Raw genomic sequence first — 22,543 nt, forward strand, 5'->3', positions numbered from 1 at the left:
ACATTTTACCTTGCGAGCGTGTTGCTAGCGTGTTTTTGAATAAGGGAGAGTGGGACGAAGTCTATATGACAAAGTCTCTTCCCCATACTAAAAGAGGATAACGTTGATGACGTCAGTTATAGGGAGGAAGATGAGAACGGTTTGCCGTGATTTCTACATGTACGGTATGATTCTTTTAACAGACCCGTTAACTGTTTTGCGAGCATGTTGTTAGTAGCGTTTTGCTACCCTTCACAGGCTCGGTTTGGGATGAAAGTTATAATATTATTATTAAAGCTTTGAAAACTCTCTCGGTGTACCGTCTTTCTTTGTAAATATGTGTAACCATGTATAATATGTATTTGCAACTGTATATTTTTGTAATGTATTTATTTGTATTTATTTTGGACACTTATTTTGATAAGTCTTGCACTGACCAATTAAAAAGAAGGGGCATAACAGACGCGAGGGATGACGGGAAGTGGGGACCGGTAAAGGTGAGTGTTTGTGGACACGGCAGACAATAGTGGATATATATTTTTCCCACCCTTACCTTTGGAAACATACACTTTTTTTCCTTGGATTACTTTTGACGGTACCCGGACTCTGCAGGTCTGCATCAAATGTTAATTACCGGTATCATTTTCCGTTCATTCTGCCGGCTGTGGTTTTTGAACTGTGTACTTTATGTTCAGTTAAAATCGTGGGACTCAAAGTAGGGTTTGGGTTAATTTTGTGATTGTGTTACATATTTTAATGTGGGCGCATGCGGCTTATATACAGGTGTGGCTCGTGTAAGTACAAAAGCGGTTATCCTCTTAAAATGTGGTGGGTGCGGCTTATAATCAGGTGCGCTCTATAGTCCGGAATTTACGGTATTTGCCTCTCTGCCACTGAGTAGCTGAATGACACCACTTCTGACACAAATCTTCTGCTATGGGTGACGAATTGAGCAAAAGGATCTTTTGGTTCTTCAGTCAATCGATGGCCAGCACAATGACAACAAGCAAAGTCAGTTACGTCGGCTCCTAGACATTGTTTTCTGCTTAGACAATCAAACTAAAGACACTGGTCCCTTCACTGGCGGAATTTCCGACTCTTGTCAAATCACTGACACACTCAAATTAAACTTATTCCCCCCTCCATCTGCTCAAACTTGGTTTTTGAGTGAAAAACAAAGAAGCACTTGAACCATGGTGAAGGCTGAAAGGCTTGATGTTAATTGAGCCCAATTCACATTTATCAGCAGGTAGCAGGTACCTTAAGAGCCAGTGAGCCATAAAAAGGAATGATTTCATCATTTATAAAAAAGAAAAAAAAAAATAAAAACTTTTAGTTAGCGACAAAATGGAGAAGTGCAGTTTAAAAATCGGGGATTAGCGTAAATTCCGGACTATAGAGCGCACCCGATTGTAAGCCGCACCCAACACATTTTAAGAGGTAAACCGATCTTGTACATACACAAGCCACACCTGTATATAAGCCGCATGCGCCCACATTTAAACATGTAACACAAACACAAAAGTAACCCTAACCCGACTTCAAGTCCCGCGATTGAAACTAAATGCCCTTCAATAAAGTTCACAGTCCAAAAATCACAGCCGGCAAAATGAATGGAAAATGATACCGGTACTTAAGGTTTGATGCAGACCTGCAGAGTCCGGGTCCCGTTGAAAGTAATCCAAGGAAAAAAGTGTATATTTCCAAAGGTAAGGGTGGGAAAAATATATCAGATGAACACATTTACTGACGCAACTCCTTTTTCTTTAACCAACTTTTTACCCCCTCTTCTTTCCTTGTCTGTCCCTCACCTTTAGCGGTCCCCACTTAAACTCGGCACCCCGCGTTTGTTCCGCCCCTCATTTTTAGTTCACACGTGCAAAACACGTCAGAATAAGTGTCTAAAATAAATACGAATAAATACATTACAAGAATATACAGTTGCAAAACATATTATACATGGGTTACACATATTTACAAAGAAAGACGGTACACCGAGAGAGTTTTAGAAGCTTTAATAATAATAATATAGCTTTGACAGGGCAGTTAATGGTAGCAACACTCGAGTGCTGCTGGTGGCCGTTAGAAAAATTACATAAATTGGTCGCATCACTGAATAAGCCGCAGGGTTGAAAGTTAGGGAAAAAAGTAGCTGCTTATAGTCCGGAATTTACGGTATTTAGTAGTCAATAGACAACCCCTTGGAAATCTTCCTCTGTCGACCGTTCGGCCCTCAGGGAACACAGGGGCTCTTTCAAGTAAAAACTTGCTATGGGAAATGAAACCTGGCAAAACGCCAACCGCCTATTAACACTTTTTTTCAGGGTGAATGAACTTCAAAATCTTATCAGTGTGTCGCCAGCTCTATAACGAAGGCCCTCTTGGACATCCGCCCATTGGAGCTTGTTGGACACAGCGGGATTTCAGTGAACAGATGACATAATTGGGGGAAAAATCAGGGGGACGGCAGCGGGATCAGCTGCAGTTTTCTGTCATGGCTTTTATCTGCGTCGACATGAAAATGCAGTAATCTGTCGCCACTATGCGCTTCGGTTATCGCTGGTTCACTGCTTTGCGGATTTTGAATTGAAGTATGTTTATTGTTATTGAAATCATCGTATCGTGCTTTGTGTTCTGCAGCAGGTAACAGACAGCAAATGCTACCACGGGGATGTGTTTGGTGGGTGGGACTGCCTGTGTGCGTGACTGTGATAGGCTGATGTATGCTGTCAAAAAGCAGGGATGCGTGCAGGTCAATGTAGCTACCAAAAAAAAGGTTAAAAATGGTAACATCTAGCTTTTACTGGCTAATTCCATCCATCCATCCATCCATTATCAGCACCGCTTATCCTCAGTAAGGTTGCAGGGGTGCTGGAGCCCATCCCAGCTATTGTCGGGCAGTGGGCAAGGGACACCCTGACCTGGTTGCCAGCCAGTCGCAGGGCCTGGCTAATTCCATTAAAAAATAAATAAATCAGACTTTAAGGGAAGTCAGAAGAATGCAATGAAATGGTGATCACCAGCAGGTGCTCCGTGGATTATTATCAGGCTAGGAAAGGAATGTGGCAACATCGCGAAAGAAAACATTTGTGGTGTTGCAGGTCTGGCCTACTCCTATGGCTACGTAACAAGCCACCCCTACTGAACCTTTGTCACCAATGCCAGATCCGTTACCCCTGAAATGGATGACATGGAGCTACAACTCGAGGGAAAACGGTTTCATTCACAAGGGTTACAATTTATGCATCACGGGGACCTGCTTCAACTAAAGGATACCTAGTCAGCAGCTCTCTAAATCGCTTTCCTACACTGAGAGAGGAAGTCCTCCATTTTCATTGTACTTTTGTATGACAAGAAAGACCATTCATTCAAAAGCAAATCTATGCTCCATGTTTTCGTTTGGAGAATAATAGTTTTTATTTTGGTACAGCTATATACTATGAGTCGGTAAGGACGTCATCTTGAGGTAAGTGTGACTCTTGCTGGCTTTTATGAAGAGGTGTCACTACTTCAAGGGTTTTCACGATTTGCTGAGGGCTTCTGGTCCCCATAACCACAATAAACAAGGGATTACTGTAGACTCAGATTTTTGACTTGAATCGAATCCAAGACTTTATTATAATTGCTTATACTATAAAAAGTTCCTATTACATCATCTACATCAAGGCAACATTGGTAGCGCCGGCCATATTGGATGGGTCTGTGCGTAAGTTTACCTTGTTTTTGTTTTTGGCCTCAGGAAAATGACAAAAAAAGCTCTAGTGGGGTAAAGAAAATAATGTTCTACCCACCTTTTGGTGTACCTTTTGACACCAAAAGTTCACGATCGATAAACAACACCCATACAAGCTAGAGACAAACGAGTGGAAGAGAGCTTAGGTTCAATAAAGGCTCTCTGGGACTTGTTTCAGACGGTGAAAAACTAACCTTCATCAGTCAGGCATTTTAGCGTGCCCGGCCCACATTGCGTTAAGTCAAGACCTTGCTTTGCTCTCCACTTAGCGGATAAACGTACACTGTTTTGAGCCAGGCATTCACAGACACCCGGGGTTCTCTCTCAGGTTCTTCTAGAAGTCCTGTTGCTTGTCGGAAGTCGCATTGACAATGTGAGGTTTTCTCCCTCTTCCCTCAATTCAACGATTAACCGTACTTAGAAAATCAGTTTAGTAAAAAGAAAATAACACCTTACACCTGACACTTTCATTTGAACATTTGACAAAGTTAGTGTAGACCTGTGACAAACCGCATTTGTTCAGGGTTTGTACTGGTGCTTGAAATCCTTGAAAAAGCTTGCATTTTAACGTTATGTTTTCGAGGTTTTAACAGTTCTTCAATTTTGGGTAAAATGCTTGACATTCATGTCATGTTTATTGGCAATATACCACGCATTGAATTAAGAAAAATTAAAAAAGTCTGCATCAAAATGACGGTGGCTTTGCTTTGCCTTCGCATTTCTTCTTCCCTTGTGATTAACGGCGGATGGCATTGGTTTGTATGGCATTCTATTAGTTTGTATGGCCCAATCTAATAAAGCAGATTGTTTACATTGACGTCACATGAAAACCACCAATTCAGGGAATATTTTGAATTCTATCTGAGACGACATCAATATTGCTAAGACAATTGAAACAATAAATAAAAACTGATAGTATTGCCCCCCTCCCCAAGAACGTTTTTGACATATTACCACATTTCATGCTTAAAACCTAAAGCTAATAAAGCTGAAAATATTTTCTAAGAAAAAGCATGTGAGACACAATTGTGACGTGTAAATTATTTCAACATGGTGTATGATATTCACAAGGAAAGAACTGAAATGTAGTTGTTACAAAAAAAATGGCCGCCTGTTTTCAGAGCTCAGCCAACTGACCCCAGAAGTTCCCTGATGACTTCTAAGTGATTCAATGTCAACCTAAGTGACTAACAATGACGGAATTACAGGTTGTCCCACCTCAGTAGTGTATGCGTGCAGGTTTGAATGCACCTGGTCTGTGATGGAATCAGAGGTCTGTGAAAGAAGATATTGAAGCACAGACACCATTAAAGTTGGCACAAAGTTCAAAAAGGGAACGGTAAAGAAGAACATTTAGCAAACTTTACAAATCTCCCGAGACACTGTGCAACAAATAACATCAGAATGGAGAGAGCATAAGACCACTGCAAACCTACTAAGACCTGGCCGTCCCTCCTAACTTTGGGCAAAATCAAGGAGAAAACTAATCAGCAGAGCAACCAAGTGACCCACGCTCACATTGGATGATATGGTGGGAAAATCTGTGCATAAGGCATATTGGTCGTACTTTGCACAAATCTGCTCTTCATTGATGAGTGGCAAGAAGAAAGCCTTTTTTAAAAGAATACCATAAAAAGGACTGTATGGCGTTTGCAAGAAGCCACATGGGAGGCACAAATAACATGTGAAACAAGGTACACTGGTCAGATGAGAGTAAAATGAAACGTTTTGGGTAAAGTGCAAAGTGTTACATTTGGCGTAAGAGATACACTGCACATCTCTTTGAAAACACCATCCCCACTGTCACACATGGGGGTGGCAGCGTCATGCTATGGCATTGCTTTTCTTCAGCAAGGACTGGGAAGATGGATGGAGGTAAATACAGGGCGATTCTGGCAGAAAACCTGTTCCAGTCTACAGTATACCTGAAAATAGGGCACAGGTTCACCTTCCAACGAGACAATGACCCTAAACATGAATAAAAAATCTACAATGGAAGGGTATAAAACCACTAAAATAAAGTCCAGATCTCAATCCCAAGAGCATTTGTGGAAAGATCTGAAAAATGCTGTGCACAAACGATCAAAATCAAACATGAAGGGAACTAGAGAGCTTTTGTGAGGAAGAATGGGGAAATATTTATGTTTCATGATGTGCAAAACTTATAGACCCATACCCTAAAAACGTATGTCTGTTACCGCAGCAAATAGTTTGTACAAAGTATTAACGCCATAAGGCTCAAAATTTGTCAACACCTTCTTTTATATAAAAAAATAAATATATTTAGTTTCATATCACGATTGTGTCTCACATTATTTGATTTGTAGAACATATTTTGAGTTTGTTATCGATAGGTTTGAAGCCTGAAATCTGGAAATATGTGAAAAAGTTCTCGGGGGGGTAATACTTTTGAACGGCACTGTAGTTGTAGCAATGGCGAAGGCGAGGCCTTACCTTGGCAGGCGCATCCCGAACGCTTTCAGAGTCGGACCAGCGATGTTTGAGTTGCGAGGCACCGGGCACGCGTTCGCAGAAAGTCTGCATGGGACAAACACACAGCGTTTGTTGTGTGTTTTGGGGATGCTAAGCTAGTATACGTCATTGAATCATAAGGCTCCATTCATCTCTGCATCATTTTTAATGATCTTCCCAGCCCTTGCTGAAAAAAGCAATGATGATACTGCCACCACCAGGTTGACAGATGGTGATTTCAGGGGGACGTGCAGTGTTACTTATATGCCAAACGTAATGCTTTGCATTCAGCACAAAAAGTTCAACTTTGGTCTCATCTGACCAGAACACCTTGTTCCTCATGCTATTTGTGTCTCCCATATGGCTTCTTGAAAACGCCTAACAGGCCTTTTCATGATATTCTTATAGAAAATGCTTTCTACTTGCCACTCTTCCATAAATGGCAGATTTATGCAGAGTAGGACGAGTTGCCTCATGCACAGAATGTCCTACCTCAGCTGTGTATGCCTGCAGGTCATGCAATGTTATCATGGGCCTCTTGGTTGCTTCCCTGATTACTTCTCAGCCTAAGATTTAGAGGGACTGCCGGGTTTCGGTAGGTTTGCAATGGGTTTATGCTCTCTCCATTTCAATATTTTTGCTCGCACAGTGCTCGTTCTTGTATCCCATTCCTGTTTTTCATTACTCCACAACTTTACCTGGACCTGCCTGGTGTGCTGTTTGTTGTCTTTTCACAGACCTCCAAGCTCATCACAGAACAGGCGCATTTGAAGCAAGACTTAAGGGCACACAGGTGCACTCTGTCATTTAAGTCAACATTGGATCATGCATAGGTCACCAAGGTTCTTCTAGAGTCAGCTGGCAGAGCTGAGAACACAATGGGCAGATATTTTACCCACCTTTTTATATACTGTACCTACTTTTTAGATTTTTCGTGCTAAATTAAATGAAATTTGTTGAAATAATTTGGTTCCACTTCACGATTGTGTCTCACATGTTGTTGATTCTTAGGAAATATATTCTGTTTTTAAGCTTTAAGTTTAAAACCTGGAATATGACAAAAAGTTCTTGGGGTGCCAATACTTTCGCTAGGCACCGTATCTATCGGCTCGTCGGTCATTTTTCAATTTCGCTTAATCGCACTTGTTTGAAATGAAATGATCTGCATTTATATAGCGCTTTACAGTGTGCTTCACATTTCCCAATAGCGGCCATGCAGCCTTATGAGGCGCTAACCTGCTTATTGAGGGTATTAGGGGTTCAGTGTCTTACCCAAGGACACTTCGACATGTAACACGGAGGAGCCGGGATTCGAACTGCGATCTCTTGATCCCAAGACAAGCGCTCTACCTCCTGAACCACTGCCGCCCCGTTTCTTGGTCTTATCTTGATAACGATTTTGTTCTGGAACGACGCATAGGCAAGATCAATTGCGCCGTGAACAGAACATCGAACAAAAGAACGCTAAGAGTACGCTATACGTCTTCACCTTGGCCACACGCTACAAAAATCAATTCGATAAATACCATTAATAGCGAGCCGGTATGTTTCGACTCCTAAACGCTGCACTGAAATTGCTCGGTTACCACTAGCTTATTATAAAGCTAACGCTAAGAGGTCACGTTATTGGCACGGTCCAATATGCATAAGCACAAAAGGGGAAAAAATGTTCAATATTCATCCTTGAAAAGCAGAATCAGGACGCCAATGTTATCTGATTCCTTAATTAATGATTACAAATCCACGTTTTGTTCTAGTATTGACAATGCTTCGTGTTGCAGAATTAAAGGATGCGCTAAAACATCTCAGCCGAGTGTTACAATGATGTATTAAAACCAGGGTTGGGTAGGGTTACTTGAACTTGATTACTTTCAATTACTTTTGGATTACTCTGATAGCAAATATGCTAATAAAAATCAAAAGAAACTACCGTAAATTCCGGACTGCCCACACATTCTCAGCGCACAAGAAACTCTATCCAGCGCAATGTTCCCTCTAAGCTGCGTTTGTGAGTTTTAAAAGTTTTTTTTAGAAGCGGCTTCTTCGGCTCGGCTCAATAACAGGAACCGGCTCTTTCGGGTCCTAAACGGCTCTTCGGGTTGTTTTTGCTTCTTTCATCCCTATGTGACCAAATATTATGTAAAATTATGCTAAAATGACTTAAAGGAAGGGGGAATACAACAAAAAAGAAAAAAATACCAAAATGAAAAAGTAGTGTAAAGCTGAGAAAAAAAACAAAAGGAAGAGAAAAAAGAAGGAAAATTTCAGAAAAAAAAACTGGAAAAAAGAAAAGAAATAAACAAAGGAAAAAAGTAAATAGACAACAGAAAGAAAAAGTAACAGCTAGGAAAAAATAAACACAATGAGATTTTTTTTTAAAAGCGATTAAAAAATGGAAAAAAAAACAGGGAAAAAAAAAAAGTTTGTAATGCATTCAAATAATTTCCAATTATACCAAGTCAATCTTGTTGTCAACATTGTACTTCCACTAAAAAAATGTGATTAAATACAGTTCTGTATTGTGCAACCGACTAAATAAGCCCCCAAAATGATAATACATAAGTCAATTCATTCAAAGTGAAAAATGTTTTTGCATTGCCGGAAACTCAGCAAAATAATGTCAAGTTTTGGACATGTTTGTTAATTAATTAGTTGCCACACTTGGGATTGCCGTTGCTCACTGTTATTTCAAGCGTTGCTCTCCGACTTTGTGTGAACGCTCAGACCCGTGGAAAATTACAGGGAACATTGCCCAAGACACACGAAACACGGAAAAATCTCCCATCTCATTAGCTACACCGCTTATCCTCAGTAGGGTCGCGGGGGTGCTGGAGCCCATCCCAGCAATCATCGGGCAGTGGGCAGGGGACACCCTGAACCGGTTGCCAGCCAATCGCAGGGCAAGCGGGGACAGACAACTCACTCGCCCATTCACACCTAGGGACAATTTGGACCGGCCAATTCACCTGAAATGCATGTTTTTGGAATGTGGGAGGAAACCGGAGTGCCCGCAGGAAACCCACGCAAGCACGGGGAGAACATACAAACTCCGCATAGGAAGTCTGGAGCTGGATTTGAACCCACGCAGGAGGTTCCCAAGACATGAACTGTGCCGCACATGCGCTAACCAGTGCGCCGCCGTGCTGCCACACACGGAAAAATATTTGTTCATTTTCAACCAATACTCACTCTCTTAGCGAATGATTAGCCAATCAGAATGCAGAACACAAAGCATGATGCAGGAAGACCGTGAAAGACAAACCGCGTTATAGCGAGGGATTACCGCACGTGAGACGAGCAAGAATCCGGCTGTCAGTTACGAGTTTCTCTGGCTCCTCAATTTGTATTTCAGCGGCGTCCGTCGCTGCCCATTAGAATTCCGCCTCGCACTGCCCCTTTATCTTCTTCCAGCTTCCACTTCCAAATAACACAGCGACAGCCTTCCCTTTAAGTTTCTCGCTCACAGCCTTCCCGCCTTCACACATTTCAGCGGCGAAGGCGGCTGAAAAACGACCGCCTGCGACGCGCCGGTAGAGATGGCGGCTAAATCAGTCGGCGGCGGAAAAAAACAAATGCAAATTTTGCTTCCTGTAATTAAATCGTTTTACAGGTACTCATACATTATACATTTGTGTTTTTTTGGGATATAAATCGTTTTAGGTGAAATAATTAAAAAATATATATTGTATTTCCGGGAAGCACGGTGGCGCGGTTCTGAGGTCATGGGTTCAATTCCAGCTACCGACCTTCCTGTGCGGAGTTTGCATGTTCTCCCCGTGCTTGCGTGGGTTTCCTCCGGGCACTCCGGTGTCTTCACACATTCCAAAAACATGCATGTCAGGTTGATTGGCCTAGGTGTGAACGAGCGAGCAAATTGTCTGTCCCTGTGTGCCCAGTGATTGGCTGGCAACCAGTTCGGGGTGTCCCCTGCCCACTGCCCGGAGATGGCTGGGATGGGCTCCAGCACCCCCGCGACCCTACTGAGGATCAGCGGTGCGGATAATGAATGGAAATTGTATTTCCTGGTCACAATTTTATCCATCTATCCATCTATCTATCTATCGCTATCTATCTTTCTATCTGTATATCTATCTATCTTTATCTCGCTATCTATCTTTCTATCTCTCTCTCTATATATATATATATTTCTCTCTCTCTCTCTCTCTCTCTCTCTCTCTCTCTCTCTCTCTCTCTCTCTCTCTATCTATCTATCTATCTATCTATCTATCTATTCATCTATCTATCTATCTATCTATCTATCTATCTATCTATCTATCTATCTATCTATCTATCTATCTATCTATCTATCTATCTATCTATCTATCTATCTTTATCTCGCAATCTATCTTTCTATCCCTCTCTCTCTATCTATCCATCTATTTATCTATCTAGCTATCTCTCTCTCTCGCTATCTATCTATCTATCAATCTATCTCTCGCGATCTCTCTCGCTCTCTCTCTCTCTCTCTCTCTCTCTCTCTTTCTCTCTCTCTCACTCTCTCTCTATCCATCTATCTAGCTATCTATTTATCTACCTATCTAGCTATCTCTCTCTCTCTCTCGCTATCTCTCTCTCTCTCTCTCTCTCTCTTTATCTCTCTCTCTTTCTCTCTCTCTCTCTCTCTCTCTCTATCTGTCTATCTGTATATCTATCTATCTTTATCTCGCTATCTATCTTTCCATCTCTCTCTCTCTCTCTCTCTCTCTCTCTCTCTATCTCTCTCTCTCGCTATCTCTCTCTCTCTATCTCTCTTTCTCTATCTATCAAGAGATTGAATTTCTTCAAATGGGAAATATTTTTTGTCTTGCTTTATCTCGCTATCTATCTTTCCATCTCTCTCTCTCTCTCTCTCTCTCTCTCTCTCTCTCTCTCTCTCTCTCTCTCTCTCTCTCTCTCTCTCTCTCTCTATCTATCTATCTATCTACAAAAGTCAATTCCATTGAAGTTGGGAAAAAGTTTAAAATGTCAGTAAAATTAGAATAGAATGACTTGCAAACCTTTTCTAACCCATATTTAAATGAATACACCACAAAGACAAGATTATCCATGTTCAAACTCATAAACTTTATTTCCATAAGCAAATAATGATAAACTTAGAATTTTATAATTGCAACAAGTGCCAAAGTAGTTGGGAAAGGGGCTTCTTCACCATTGTGTTACATCACCTTTCCTTTTAATAACACTCAATAAACGTTTAGGAAGTGAGGAGACTAGTTGTTGAATCGTTGATAGTGGAATCCTTTCCCATTCTTGCTTTATGTACAGCTTCAGCTGTTCAACAGTCCGGGGTCTCCTTTGTCTTATTCTGCGCTTTATAATGCGCCACACATTTTCAATGGGAGACAGGTCAGGACTGCAGGCAGGCCAGTCAAGCACCCGCACCCTCTTACTACGAAGCCACGCTGTCGTGAGACGTGCAGTGTGTGGCTTGGCATTATCCTGCTGGAAGAAGCAAGGGCGCCCATGGTAAAGATTCTGTTTGGATGGCAACATACTTTGTTCCAAAACCTGAATGTACTTTTCTGCATTAATGGTGCCTTCACAGATGTGCAGGTTACCCATTCCTTGGCCACTCATGCACCCCCATACCATCACAGATGCTGGCTTTTGCACTTTGCGTGCATAACAGTCTGGGTGGTTCTGTTCTTCTTTGGACCGGAGGACACGACGTCCACAATTTCCAAACACAATTTGGAAAACTGACTCATCAGACCACAGAACACTTTTCCACTTTGTATCAGTCCATTTTAGATGGGCTCGGGCCCAGAGAACCCTGCGGCGTTTCTGGATGTTGTTGATGAATGGCTTACGCTTTGCAACATAAAGTTTTAACCCACACTTACGGATATAGCGTCGAACTGTATTGACTGACAGTGGTTTTCCAAAGTGTTCCTGAGCCCATGTGGTGATGTCCTTTACACATTGATGTCGGTTCTTAATGCAGTGCCGCTTGAGGGCTCGGAGGTCACGGGCATTCAATAATGGTTTACGGCCATGCCGTTTACGCACAGTGATTTCTCCAGATTCCCTGAACCTTTTCACAATATTATGGACTGTAGATGATGATATCCCTAAATTCCTTGCAATTGTACTTTGAGGAATGTTGTTTTTAAACTGTTCAACAATTTGCTCACGCAGTTGTTCACAAAGAGGTGAACCTCGCCCCATCCTTGCATGTGAATGACTTAGCTTGTTCGGGTCTCCCTTTTTTATACCCAGTAACAACTCTCACCTGTTCCTAATTCATCTGTTCACCTGCAAATAGTTGGTTGATTTCCATTCATCCACTTTCTGAGTAGTTATTGACACCTGTCCCAACTATTTTGGCACGTGTTGCTGTCATCAAATTACAGAGTTGATGATTTTCTCCCAAAACAATAAAGTTTATGAGTGAAGACAATAAATATGTTGTCTTTGCTGTGCATTCATTTAAATATGGGTTGAAAAGAATTTGCAATTTACTTGGATCAATTTTTATTTGCAATTAACACACTTTCCCAACTTCATTGGAATTGAGTTTTGTATCTATCTATCTATCTATCTATCTATCTAGCTATCTAGCTATCTCTCTCTCTCTCTCTCTCTCTCTCTCTTTCTATCTCTCTCTCTCTATCTATCAAGAGATTGAATTTCTTCAAATGGGCAATATTTTTTGTTATACTTGCAGTTAGTAATTGAAATTGTTTGCACTGCAGTGCAGAAGTAGACACCCCAAAAAATCAAAACGTTGTGTTTGACTTTACGAAAGTCAAAATTACTCATGTAGTTTTTTGATAGCCAATCTGTCTTAGGCTATAAAACCTGGCCACACTCAATATGGTGGCAGTGAGGGAAAATTATTCCACTTGGAGGGTATCTCCAAGTATTACTAATATGGATGAACTTAAAAGACCAAAATAAAGTAAAACTCACAATTTTATTGACTAGTTAGGGGTGTTAATGGGTTAGTAATGAACCAGTCATGTTTGTCAATGGCATCTAGATTTTGGTAGATAATCATTCTTGCCACTCTGAATATGGCAGGGATCAAAGCATTAGAAAATAAACAGCCATCTCGCAATAGAAGTACCGTAATTTCTGGACTATAAAGCGCGCCTGATTATAAGCCACAGCCACCACATTTTAAGAGGAAAAACGATTTTGTACTTACACAAGCCGCACCTGTATATGAGCCGCATGCACCCACATTAAAAAATGTAACAAACACAAAATGACCCCAAACCTGACATTAAGTCCCGCGATTGAAACTGAATGTCCTTCATTAAAGTACACAGTCCAAAAATCACAGCCGGCAAAATGAACGGAAAATGATACCGGTACTTAAGGTTTGATGCAGACCTGCAGAGTCTGGGTCCCATTGAAAGTAATCCAAGGAAAAAAGAGTAATTTTCCAAAGGTAAGGGTGGGAAAAATATATATCCACTATTGTCCGTCCCGTCAGCCCCCGTTTTTTTTCGCCCCTTCTTTTTGATTCGCCCGTGCAAAACACATCACAATAAGTTTCTAAAATAAATACATTACAAAAATATACAGTTGCAAATATATATTATCCATGGTTACACATATTTACAAAGAAAGACGGTACACTGAGAGAGTTTTCAAAGCTTTAATAATAATAATATAGCTTTCATCCCAAACGGTGCCTGTGACAGGGCAGTTAATGGTAGCAACACGCTAGCAACACGCTCGCAACACAGTAAACGGGTCTGGTAAAAAAACATACCGTACTTGTAAAAATCACAGTAAACCGTCCTCATCTTCCTCCTTAGAACCGAAGCCATCAAAGTCGTCTTCCTCAGTGTCGGAAAGAAACTTTGTCATATAGACGTCGTACCACACTCCCATCCAATCCTGATTCTGTGCCCTCCTCTCCGTCACGCAGCAGACCGACTTTTCGGAACCCGTTGGTGATGGTGGATTTTTTGTTGTGCCTTTCTTTTTGCATTTTGCATGATGAGGGTATGTTAACGCTAATTTAATTTGTGCACAAGCCAAGAAGTTGCAGTCTTCCTCGGTGCATATATTCCACCGGTCTAAATTGTACCTTTTGTACTCGAGTGCCGCTGGGCCGCATCACTGAATAAGCCGCAGGGTTGAACGTTTGGGAAAAAAGTAGCGGCTTATAGTCCAGAATTTTCGGTATTTATTGTGTAGGGATTATTTCAAATAACGCACAATTAAAATAGCTAATTAGTGGTGCTAATAAGTTATCAACTAACCAGTCATGTTTTGCTAGAGCCACGATTTGCCAGTAAGAACTAGTTATTGATAATTTAACAATCTAACTTGCCACATTCAATATGGAGACAGTTAGGCCATATGATCGCACACAGAAGTCAACTGTAAGTATAACTATTAACTCATAAAACAGAGACATATATAAAGTGAATGGTGGTGCTAATAAGTCATCAATGAAGAATCATGTTTTTCAGTGCCATCTAGTGGCCCGGAATGCACACGACAACCTCATTTTTCTTCCCGAAACGGTTGTGATAAAAGGCTTGGTTTTACTTCACTCCATAATTGTCGCCTAAATTCAATTTGGAGCGTTAACGACAGCGACACTGGCTGGATGATTTTCCGCCAACACTCGGGTTCGCATCATCAGCCTTCTCCTCTCTCATTAGCTTGCTGCCGGTGCCTCCATTCCGCAACACCGAGATAAATAAGCCCAGCTTATCCTCTTCCTCGTTGTTTTTGCCCGCGGACGGAAACAGACTCGGGTTTTTCGGGGGGACCAAATTAGGACGGGGGCGGAGGGAATTCACTATGTCCCGAGACGAGGGCAGGCTAAGGTTGACACCTGCGAAAACTGAGAGAATGTCTTTAGCCTTGTTTGCTTGGCACAATGTCCTAAAAAGTATTCGAGTAAATGGAACGGAGTAAATGTTTCTTTTATTCTAGAATGAAAATGGTGAAAGTAAGAAAAGGACTGTTTCAAATACAGTGGAACCTCCGTTCTCGACCGTAATCTGTTCCAGAACCCTGTTCGAAAACCGATTTGTCCGATCCCCGAAATCATTTTTCCCATTGAAAATAATGTAAATCGTTTTAATCCGTTCCAACACCCTGAATGTTTACCTTGAATGTTTAACGTAAACATAAAGCTACCCCAGGCTAATCGTACGTTCGTGTTATCGTAATCTTTCGTACGAACATGAACTAACATGAATGTGTAAAAAAAAAAAAAAATCAAGTGGTTTACAAGTCATTTAGCACCCGGGTCTCCACAACAAGTGGTGAGCGGTTGATTGGAAAGGGGGCTCCGTTCCAACACCCTGAATGTTGGGCCCCGTTCCAACACCCTGAATGTTTACCTTGAATGTTTAACGTAAAGCTAACCCAGGTTAATCGTACGTTCGCGTTATTGTAATCTTCCTTACGAAAGATTACGCTAACATGAACGTGTAAAAATAAAAAAAAGGATAAAGAAAAGAACTATGAATAGGACTTCCCACTTTTGTGGTGGTCAGCAGAAGCCATGCTGTATTTCCTAGCAAGATCAGACACTCGCTCAACCCCTTCATATTTTGCAATTATTTCTTTCTTAAATGCAATAGTTGTACGCACTACTTTTCTTTTTTTCACCTGTAGCAACTTTGTTGCTTGCACTGACTTTCTTCGGAGGCATAATAAGGGGCTAAAACACCCGCACGCCGCTCAGCATCGCACCCTAGCGTGCGCACTCACGCATTACCGGCGTTCGAACTCCGATTTTTTGACCGAACAGCGAAGCAAGAATTTCTCGAAATTTTGGGTCGGACTCCGATTTGTTCGGCGTTCGAAAACCGAGGTTCCACTGTATAGTCCAAATGCTAACCCAAACCCTCAAAAATATAAAAAAGGAATTTATTCAAGCATGTGCATGTGCAACCAAAGGAGCTTGACAGAGGCTGCAATAATGATTCCAGCCAGAATATGGCGTCAGCAAGTAAAATATTTTGAAGTAACGGACAGACCCTTTAAAGCTAAAATAAAACTTTAAAAAAAGCAATTGCAAGAATCAGCTACACGTGAAACACAATCATAAAGTGAAACTAAATTATTTCAACATTTTATATTTACAAACAAAAATTAGAAAAATTGGTTCTCTCAGATGAGCTCCCCGATGCCCTCCGAATGATCCAATGTCGACCTAAATGAAAGAGTGCATTTGTGTGTCATTAAGTCTAGGTTGATACCGAAATGGATTTAATCAGATAATATCTAATGTTTGTACTTTGACATTTTTACTGTCTAATATCTTGTGCATCCATTCAAGATGGTTGGTGTAAAGAAGAGCCGAGCAGCTTTATTTAAAATGAAAGTGGAATAAGAAAGCTTGATGCGGTTGAGAAAATGGTTGGAGCGCTTTTTTTCCGGACACTTTCTACAACGGAGGAGGGAGTCGCCTAACTCTTGAAGCTCATCTTGCAAAAGTAAGTTAAACTCAACTTTATTCATCTTTATAGAGTATATTTTATGAAATGTTTATATTTTAGTTCAAAACAATACATGATACTTTTACAAGCCTTAAAAATACATATAAACCTTAAACATACAACATATAGCGCTGAAGCAACTTATGAACAAATTCAACTTACAAACTATCTCATTCGTAAGTAGGGCAGCGTCTGTATTCTTATTTGATAAGTGGTTCTCTCGAATACAACTATGTCCTCCACAGTGCACACCCACTGCTCCACGGTGGGAGATCTTGTTTGTACCATAATCTTGTTATTGCTTTCTTGCTAGCTGTCAGTATGTTTTTAACCAGGTATACTCATCTTTTCTCTATAATATTTCTTCTGTACGGCAGCACGGCGGAGCAGTGGTTAGCGCGTGTGCGGCACAGTTCTAAGGTCTCAGGAACCTCCTGTGTGGGTTCAAATGCAGCTACTGGACTTACTGTGCGGAGTTTGTATGTTCTCCCCGTGCTTGCGTGGGTTTCCTCCAGGCACTCCGGTTTCCTCCCACATTCCAAAGACATGCATTTCGGGTGGATTGGCCGGTCCAAACTGTCCCTAGGTGTAAATGAGCGAGCGAGTTGTCTGTCCCTATTGGCTGGCAACCAGTTCAGGGTGTCCCCTGCCCACTGCCCGATGATTGCTGGGATGGGCTCCAGCACCCCCGTGACCCTACTGAGGATAAGCGGTGCAGCTTATGAGATGAAATGAGATTTCTTCTGTACGATGGCCTAAATAAAGCACCTTGAAGGTTTTAGGTATTCCATATCCCACTATTTTCTGTACACAATCATTTTTCCCAGTATTCTTGAATTCTTGGGCAAAGCCAAAATCTACGCAAGTGTCAACTTCTACCTCTCCCCATCTTCTCCAGCATGGTTCTCATCTCATCTCATTAGCTGCACCGCTTATCCTCAGTAGGGTCGCGGGGGTGCTGGAGCCCATCCCAGCAATCATCGGGCAGTGGGCAGGGGACACCCTGAACTGGTTGCCAGCCAATCACATGGCACACAGGGACAGACAACTCGCTCGCTCATTCACACCTAGGGACAACTTGGACCGGCCAGTCCACCTGAAATGCATGTCTTTGGAATGTGGGAGGAAACCGGAGTGCCCGGAGGAAACCCACGCAAGCATGGGGAGAACATACAAACTCCGCACGGGTAGGCTGGTAGCTGGATTTGAACCCACACAAATCCAGCTAACCACTGCGCCGCCGTGCTGCCTTCCAGCATGGTTGTTGAACCTAAATTTTGGGGTTAAAAAAAAAAATCTGACAACATTCTAACAGTTGAATTCCCTCAGATTCCAGGAGCTCTCTGTATGTTTTACCCCTGTGATGCTACGCTAACTGTTTCTCTACTTTATACGGAGCCATGTGGCGCCACTCTAAAATCAGCAGCCCTCCATACCTAGCGTTTAAAAACATATTCCCTCCTCCATCACTGAGGATTTGCACCTAATGGAAAAATTGCCATGTTTGGCGCATCCCCATTGAAATGCGATGCAACCCCTGGAAGAAAACAGGGGGGGGATCAGGCTCAGCTGCAACTGACCGCGTACGTGCGTACTTTTTGAATGAACAAGTTCCATGTTTGCGCACAAATCCGCTGGGCCAAAACAAGTTGAAGAATGCTGGGATTTTTTCCATTTCAGACGTCGTCCTTGGACGAGAACTCTGTGTGAGTGTTGATGTAAGCAAGGTGTGTTTAATCCTACTGTTCGCTAAGACGATGGAGTGTGGGACGTCTGAAAAGGCTTTGCATAAGTTAACCGTTGGGCCGACTAATGCCTTAACATTGTGGGGTGGAGTGGTGTTACCAGAGTACGTGTACCGGGATTTCTATTTAGGATACAAAAAGAAATGGGATTGTATACCGTTACAGTTACAGACAAAAAATGCATAATCAAATTACAGGTACATAAAGTTAATAAGAGGATTACTTTGCATGATTACAAGTTTATCCATCCATCCATCCATCAATGAACTGCACCACTTATCCTCAGTAGGGTCGCAGGGGTGCTGGAGCCCATCCCAGCTATCTTTGAGCAGTGGGCAGGGGACAACCTGAACTGGTTGCCAGCAGCCAATCGCAGGGCAGGGCACGCAGGGACAGACAACTCGTTTACTCATTCACAGGGACAATTTGGACCGGTCAATTAGCCCGACACGCATGTTCTTGGTATCTGGGAGGAAACCAACAAAAGCAAGGGCAGAACATGCAAACTCTGCATAGGAATGCTGGTAGCTGGATTTGAACCCACGACCTCAGAACTGTGCCGCAGACGCGCTAACCATTCAGCTGCCATCAATTTGATCCAAAAGTATATTTTAATTTATAATGTGCTGATGGACGAATTAAGTCATTATTTTATAACTTACGCAAGAGAGACAGAGAGAGATAAGGTTTACACACACGCAGGAGCTCTGTGCGCAGATTGTACAGACCTACCAACCAATTAATTATGTCAAACTGTGTTGAAGTTATAAGCACATTTCTTTATGAAATTAAAATGAAATGATCTGCAATTATAATCGCTTTTCAAGTCAATGACTTCCCAAAGCGCTTTACAATGTGCTCCACATTTCCCAATAGCGGCCTTGCAGCCATATAAGGCCCTAACCTGCTTATTGGGGGTATTAGGGGTTCAGTGTCTTACCCAAGGACACTTCGACATGTAACATGGACGAGCCGGGATACAACTGGGATCGCTTGATCCCAAGACAAGCGCTCTACCTCCTGAGCCACTGCCGCCCCCTTTAATCGATTTCTCCTTCAATGTAGCACTCTTTCTGTTGAATTTGCGTGAATTTGCGTTCCGTGATGCTGCTAACGAGTGCGTATTGTGCACTCACTGGCGAAGTTGCATGCTAGTGATACATTCAGGAAATTTAATACATTTAAATGATTATTTTCTTTTCATATTTTGTAGATAATAGTTGTTCAAAATCCACTGTTTGATCACTGTATTTTTATTTTTTGAGAAGAATGTATTTAGCCTCATATATCTGAATACTGTGAGGTTTGATGTCATTACTTCAAACGAGCAAATATTGTTTTGGAAACATAGAAAGTGAACAATTGGTCTGTTTGAAAAGATATTGGGTTCTTAATGTCCTCGTAAACCAAAACACAGCTTATCTTGTCTGTCATATGAAAGAGAATATGTGTGTATGTGTGTCATTGAGAGATTCCCAATTGGAATACCTTAAACAAAAACAGACTGTGAGGTACACCAAATGAACAGAAATTTGCCAGACATTTGAATGTGCATACTTATATTCTGATGTGCTTTAAATACTGGATATATGGTACAATTTTTACGACTGAATCAAGATAATTCAGTTGTGAAACTAGATTTCCTAAAATGTATCTTCAATTATAGACTATTACATACACTTCTAATCAGTTCTAACTTTGCAGTCGCTCAGTGACTGTAGCCTTCAACCAGGTGAAGATGTCATCAGGTGGTGTCCAACTGTCACTGGGCGTTTTCGACCCAAAACCACAAGGCCCTCGAGTTGGCGGGCCAGCAGTGATGGCCAGTCACTGCCCATCTTCTCCTGGTCCCCAGCTAAATTCCTCTCTCCTACTCCAGAGCCAGCAAAAGGTTCTCTCCCCCGGCTTCCCCCACCCTATGGGCAGCTGTCTTCCTCTCTCTTCCATTTATTCCCAGAGCCATACAGTCTGCACTGTTGTAGAGTAGGCTTAAACGTATTTACTCAAAAGTTTGTATTTCTAATCAGATTGTATGGCCCTTTTTGATTTCTCTGAGTTTTCCTGTTTCTTTGTTTAAAGGTGTTGGTACTGTCCCAGGGGGGAAGGACAGAGGGAGTTTCTTTTCCTGTTTCTTTGTCTCAGTACTATTCCACCTGTTGTGACTTCAATAAAACACAGCACAGTGGGGGAATGTTTTTAGAAGGGGCGCGGCCGGCGAGACGAAAGGAACCTTCTCCAACTGCAGTTGTCTAGAAAAGTCAAAAAGTATTTGCCTGAATTTCCTTCTACGATTAGTCGATATTTTTTAGCAATGTCTGGCCTCAAGGACGTTTGGACTACCTGAGGAAAGTGTAATTACCTTCCCAGGTCTACCCTCATCTGCCATGCTAGTGCTGTTTGCAGGAGGCTCTTCTTGGTCTTCTTGGAGGATGCTGGTTTCTCCCCTTCCCTGACAAACTGTATGGGATGTGTTGGACTGGGTTGAGGTTGGTGCTTCTTCCGCCTGTCCTAAACAGTGGAACCTCGGTTTTCGAACGCCTCTCAGTTCGAACAAATCAGAGTCCGACCCAAAATTTCGAGAAATTCTTGCTGCGCTGTTCGGTCAAAAAACCGGAGTGCCTCTTTTTGCTTTCGCTTTTTATATCGGTAAACGGAGTGTTTTAGCCCCTAACTATGCCTCCGAAGAAAGTCAGTGCAAGCAGCAAAGTTGCTACAGGTGAAAAAAGAAAAGGAGCTGCTTACAACTATTGCTTTTAAGAAAGAAATAATAGCAAAATATCAAGGAGGTGTGCGAGTGTCTGATCTTGCTAGGGAATACCCCACTGTCCACCTGCGCCTTCTGCTGACCACCACAAAGGTAAGAAATCCTATTCATAATTCTTTTCTTTATCCTTTTTTTTTATTTTTACACGTTCGTGTTAGCGTAATCTTTCGTACGGAAGATTACGATAACGCAAACGTACGAATAGCCTGGGTTAGCTTTATGTTTACGTTGAACATTCAAGGTAAACATTCAGGGTGTTGGAACGGAGCCCAACTTTCAGGGTGTTGGAACGGAGCCCCCTTTCCAATGAACCGCTCACCACTTGTCGTGGAGACCCGGGTACTAAATGACTTGTAAACGACCTCATTTTTTTTATTTTTACACGTTCGTGTTAGCATAATCTTTTGTACGGAAGATTACGATAACGCGGACGTACGATTAGCCTGGGTTAGCTTTATGTTTACGTTAAACATTCAAGGTAAACATTCAGGGTGTTGGAACGGATCAAAACAATTTACATTATTTTTAATGGGAAAAATGATTTCGGTGATGGAACAAATAGGTTTTCGAACAGGATTCTGGAATGGATTATGGTCGGGAACAGCTACTTCCTGTTCAAAAGTACAACAAAAGTGTTATAGCTTCATCATTTTTAAGATGTATTATCTCTAATTTAAATAATTACTGCTGTTTAGGTACACGTTCTATATATATTTAAGGAATCCATGATTATAAGTATGTTTTTAATGATTTGATTGGAGCAACCCTCACTATGACTCTAGTTTGAATTTCATGCGTCTTATACTCTGGTGTGCCTTGTAGATCACAGAGGAAAATTTTGTGGATGCGCCTTATAGTCAGGTGCGCCTTATGGTCCAGAAAATACAGTAATCATAATTGTTTGGACTACGAAAATAATAGCCCGCAAAGTGTACTATTCTGGATTTGTTGCAATGAGAACGGTGTGAATTGGATGGATTTTGAAGAAGTAGATGCACGTCAAAAATAATGGTCGGTATAAAAATAGCGTTTTCAGCATTCACACACAACAATGCAAAATGCAGACAGGAGTAGGAAGAGGAAAATCAGAACGAGGCCTACATATGAGACGAATCACCTCCTCCCTCCACTGCCTGTCCTTGGAGCTCGCCGTGCAATCGTCCACACAAAGTTTAAAGTCAGTCCGTCACCCGCACGGCTTTTATAAAGTCTACAATCGCAGTGCTCGGCCACGGCGTGCCCACTCAAAGTGAAATAAAGGTTAGAGGGTTGTTTTTTTTTGTTGTTGTTTGGAGTCGAGAGCTGTGTGAGACATTGAATAAGACACAGGGCCATACAAATAAACTTGACTTGTCCTGACTAGGAAATTAAACTTTCATGTACACAACGGGGAAAAAAATGGCCCGAGGATCAGAATTCAGTTATATAA

The 22,543-nt window shown here is 41.8% G+C and overlaps 1 protein-coding gene across 2 annotated transcripts in view; it reads right to left on the reverse strand.

Annotated features, from left to right (window-relative positions):
- Positions 1-22,543, reverse strand: part of fibcd1b (fibrinogen C domain containing 1b) — a 250,454-nt gene that overhangs the window by 148,788 nt on the left and 79,123 nt on the right. Inside the window, exon 2 of one of the 2 annotated variants that reach the window (XM_088356030.1) lies at positions 6,167-6,250. The exons of the other annotated variant lie outside the window; for it this stretch is intronic. Within the exon in view, the coding sequence (XP_088212156.1) occupies positions 6,167-6,250 (84 nt within the window). The remainder of the gene's footprint in view (positions 1-6,166; positions 6,251-22,543) is intronic. 2 annotated transcript variants of the gene reach the window in all.

The sequence above is a fragment of the Urocampus carinirostris genome, chromosome 16, assembly GCF_059441175.1.
Source record: "Urocampus carinirostris isolate Australia breed hairy pipefish chromosome 16, RoL_Ucar_1.0, whole genome shotgun sequence".
NCBI lineage: Eukaryota > Metazoa > Chordata > Actinopteri > Syngnathiformes > Syngnathidae > Urocampus > Urocampus carinirostris.